The following is a 4,882-nucleotide window of genomic DNA, read 5'->3' on the forward strand; positions in this document are numbered from 1 at the left end:
ACTGATTGTGAGCCCAGTAGACCGCAGACTGGGTGAGTCCATCCTGCAGTTCTGCACAGTGTCCGTGTCACCTCACCACCTGCAGTGCATTGGTAGGACACTAGGTGTCATTTTGTCATTTTGTAACTAAATTTTTATTTTCTCATATGTATTTAGAATTATGTAATGTATTTTGAAGTTCATGTAAATTATGAAAATTGTATTTGTGAATGGAAAAGTAAATATCTATCTATGACTTGGATATGTATGGAAGTAAATTGAGTATTTATCTGTTGCTTATATATGAATACCCTGAGAAATGATGATTGAGAAATGAGATTGGAAAATGTTGAGATTTTGATATTGAGACTTTGTTGACGAATTGAAGTTGGGATTGTTTGGAAATTATTTGGAAGTGTTTTTAACAGGTTCCAAAGAACTGTTTTCTCCATTTTTAGCCGGTACCCTGCCGGATTTTCTTTAAAATTTTCGGAACCTCAAATAAATTATGATTTCAATAAATAACTTAAATGAGTTATATTTCACAAACTATATTCAAAACTTTGATAAAAAAAATTAATTAAGGTAAAATAGAGTGTGCCGGTACACCATGTGACATAGCTTACTCGGATACACTATAGCCGGGTAAGGGGTGTCACAAAGGTACTCTTAAAAGTCTCATCAATGAATGGAGCAATCAGATTTGGAAAAATAGATAAGTTAGCCCCAAGATTTATAGGACGACATGAAGTAATTCAAAAAGTTGGTAATATGTCCTATAAGCTAGCTCTTCCACAAAAAATGGAAAAGATACATCTTGTTTTCCATATTTCTATATTAAGGAAATATATATTCGATCCATCGAAGGAAATAGCAGAACTAGACAGAAGTGTCATTAGACCTTAGCTACGAAGAGCAACTTGTTCAGAATTTGGATACCCAAGTGAGATCGTTAACAAACAAAGGAAGTCCAATGGTAGTTGGGCTTTCTTGAGAGCCTATAATTTCTCTATTAAAATAAAAATTTTACTTATAATTTATTTTTTGATATTCTTTTAAAAAAACTACTATTTGTCCATTGAATATCTTTATATTTATGTAAAATTTATTTACATTTTTATATTTTAATATCTTAATATTTTATATTTTTATTTTAATATTTACATTTTTAATTAATGCTGCATTTAATTTTTTTTAATAATTTTTTGGCCTAAAAATTAAATTTATAATTGCACCCTCGTTTAACTCGTAGCTTGGATGATTTTGAGCGCCGATGCATCCGTCATGGAAGTCAAGGGGGATTCTTTTAAATTGAGAATATATATAAGGTAGTAAACATGATTAAAAATTTGTCATCGATATCTCCTTTATTATAGAGAGTGTACCAGGTAAGTTAATAAATACGCTTAAAAATTATTATGTGATATTTATTTTATTATTTTTATTTTTAAATTTATTTATAAAAAATAAATTATCATATTAAATATTAATTTATCTAAATATTTTTAAATTTTAATTATGAAAATTTTATCTCAATTATTAAAAATTAAAATTATTTTTAGCATACTTTTAAAGAATTTTAAAATTTACATAATTTTATAACTTCAAGCATTATAAAACTACATTCATCATATATATCCCAAAAATCAATTTTTAATTAAATTTTTAATTACATTAAAAAAGGATAAATTCCTTTTATTATATATATATATATATATATATATAAATTCTTATATTTAAAATATAAAAATTTTAATAATGATATTTCTAAAATCATCAAGTGGCATATGTATTTTATTTATCCTATATTTGATAAATGTATGTTAAATAATTTAAAGAGTAATTAAAAATCTATTAATCAAATTATTTATTTATTAAAATTAAAATAAAATTATAATTAATTAAAATTTTATTATTATTAAAATTTTATAATATAATTGTGAAATTATAAATTATAGTAAAATATATATTAAATTATGTTATTAAAATAAAAAAATAAATAGTTCATGCATGTGGCATCTCTTTTATTAATACAGGCTAATAAGCATATTTAAAAATTATGACATATTATCTCTTTTATTATCTTATTTTTAAATTTATCTATAAAAATTAACTTATCGTATTAAATATTAATTTATCTAAATATTTTTAAATTTCAACTAAGAAAACCTTATCTCAACTATTAAATATAAAATTATTTTTTGTATATTTTTTAAGAATTTCAAAATTTTCTTAAATTTACAACGTCTAATAATACAAAACCATATTCATCATATTATATATCCCTAAAATCAATTAATTTTTAAATAAATTTTTAATTACATTAAAAAAATAATTATTTTAAAAAAAGTTATATATATATAATTATTCACTAAAAAATTATTTAAAAAATTTAAATATATATTTTTAAAAATTTCTTATATTTAAAATATAAGAATTTTAATAATAAAAATTTTAAAATTGCCAGGTGGTATTTGTATTTTCTTTCTATTTTATTTATCATTTTATTGGTATATATCAAATACTTTAAAGACTAATTTAAAAAAATTTGTTAATGTACTTATTTATTTATTAAATTTAAAATAAAATTATAATTAAATAAAATTCTAATATTATTAAAATTTTGTATTATAATTTTGAAATTATAAAATATAATAAAATATATATTAAATTATATTATAAAAATAAAATAATAAATATTTCGAACAATGTAGAGATAAAATAATTAGTTTATACTATATAATGTAGATTCTATATATTATAATCTATATGTAATAACAAGTGAAAAAGGGTATGAACATATATGTAAATGAATCTTATAAAATAATGACTAATATATATATATATATATATATATATATATATATATATATATATAATTTAGTTGATTTGTGATTCTCTATAAATTTATTAGATAAAATAACAAGAAACACAAAGTTAATAGTAATTAAAAAATAAAATCAGAAATATCCCCACGTTTCTTTAATGATTTTTGGATTGTTAGGCAAGCGTATAAACAAAGCAATAATTGGGCTTAAACAAAGAAGCAGCAATAATTGGTAGAAAAAAAAAAAATCCCAAAGCCGGCGAGTGTCTTTTGGTTTTTGTCTTGTACAGCTAACCTTCTCTTGTTTCTTTTCTACCTCAGGACTGCACAAACAAACACCCAAGAGATAAAAGTCTAATATTGCAGTCCAAGAGAAATAGAGAGATACAACACCATGGGTGTGATCAAAGCAGTCATAGGAGATGCAATTTTGACTTCCATGTGGGTATTTAGCATGCCACTTCTGGGAATTTTCGCCTCCGCCGTAGCAGCATATATAGGTGTAGAAGCCATGTCAGTAGCAGGTCTTTTCATTACTATAAATGTAGCCACTTGTTTTGTGCTAACTTTCAGCTTGATAGGAGCTGCCTTGGGTGGTGCCAGCTTCAATCCCACCGCAACTATATCCTTTTATGCTGCTGGGATTAAACCTGATGCGTCTCTCATGTCCATGGCCGTGCGATTTCCTGCTCAGGCGGCTGGAGGGGTTGGTGGAGCCAAGGCAATCTTACAAGCTATGCCTAGCAAATACAAGCATCTGCTCAAGGGTCCTTCTTTGAAGGTGGATTTGCATACAGGAGCAGTTGCAGAAGGGACGTTGACTTTTGTTTTTTGCCTTGCTATGCTTCTTGTTATGGTTAAGGGTCCCAAGAACTTGTTATTGAAGGTTTGGATGGTGGCTGTGGTTACTGTGGGATTGGTTGTTTCTGGTAGGCAATATACAGGGCCTTCCTTGAACCCTGCCAATGCCTATGGATGGGCATATATAAACAATTGGCATAACACCTGGGAGTTGTTTTATGTTTATTGGATCTGCCCTTTTGCTGGAGCAACTTTGGCTGCTTGGGTTTTCCGTTACCTGTTCAAGGCCCCCATCAAGGATAAGCAAGCTTGAATAGAAGAACAGTTATATGCTTTAGAGGTATTTTATCTCCTCTGTATTTGCTTGTATTCTTCTCTTTGATTTGGAAACAAGAAATTGGATTATTAAGCAAGTGAAAGAAATTCATGAATCCCAAATGAAAAATGAAGCTAATTATCAATGGATGCCTGCAAAGACCTGAGCTTGAAAATTGAGTTTTCCACCATGACAGATTTGTGGGGAATATTGAAGGTACTAAAGATTTTTTTTTTTTTTTTTTCCTTTCTTAAAAAATAAAAAAGAAAGATTCTAGCTTAGTGGATAGTCAGTGGACACTAGTTAATAATGCTTATTATTGAAAACTTCCATAACCCCCTAAGGTGTCATCCCTTTGCACAAGAATTTTCTAAAGTATGGTTCAAATGTTTGATTTATTCAGAACATAATCAAACCGTTTGGTTTTTGTCGAAATTTTAACTATTCTCTCTCTGGAATCAAAATGTTTGATTCATTCTTAATGGAATCTTGAACAGGTAATGAAGATGACAATGAATCTTGAACAGGTCATGATAAAATCAACAAAATTAAGCAGTCTTTAGGATTGATTTCTGTTCCAATTCTGCATGATGGAAATGGGCAGATCTTTTAAGCGTCATTTAATATGAATATATATTTTATTTATTATGTATAATAGTTAATTTTAGTAAAGTTGGCCCCCCAAATCTTTTTAAAATTAATCAAATTTGGCTCATAAATTTTAGCATTTATTTTAAGAAATATTTTTTTTTAAGAAAATAATTGCTTTAAGAAATAACTTCTAAAATAATAATAATAATAATAATAATTAGGGTAAACTATAATTTAGTATCTGAAATTTATATAATAAGCTTATAACTTAATCTATATAGTTTTAAAATAAAGCAATTTAGTCCTTAATGTTTTAATAAACCTACAATTTAGATTTGTCGATATAATTTCAATTAAATTACTGTTAA

General features: G+C 26.1%; 1 protein-coding gene across 2 annotated transcripts; it reads left to right on the top strand.

Annotated features, from left to right (window-relative positions):
• Positions 1–3,091: 3,091 nt before the first annotated feature.
• Positions 3,092–4,068, top strand: LOC110667777 (aquaporin SIP1-1-like). 2 transcript variants are annotated; one of them, XM_021828748.2, is made up of 2 exons: positions 3,092–3,306; positions 3,388–4,068. In XM_021828748.2, exons 1-2 carry the CDS (start codon positions 3,201–3,203, stop codon positions 3,918–3,920), a joined length of 639 nt encoding a protein of 212 aa, XP_021684440.2. In that variant the 5' UTR covers positions 3,092–3,200; the 3' UTR covers positions 3,921–4,068. The 2 variants fall into 2 exon arrangements, with proteins under 2 accessions (XP_021684440.2, XP_021684439.2); XM_021828747.2 differs by having other exon boundaries at positions 3,095–4,068.
• Positions 4,069–4,882: the final 814 nt, after the last annotated feature.

This window comes from Hevea brasiliensis, chromosome 10 (assembly GCF_030052815.1).
Source record: "Hevea brasiliensis isolate MT/VB/25A 57/8 chromosome 10, ASM3005281v1, whole genome shotgun sequence".
NCBI classification, from domain to species: domain Eukaryota; kingdom Viridiplantae; phylum Streptophyta; class Magnoliopsida; order Malpighiales; family Euphorbiaceae; genus Hevea; species Hevea brasiliensis.

What these genes read in the sequence shown, in the direction of transcription:
- LOC110667777 (XM_021828747.2), top strand. Translation starts at nt 3,201, where the DNA reads ATGGGTGTGATCAAAGCAGTCATAGGAGATGCAATTTTGACTTCCATG.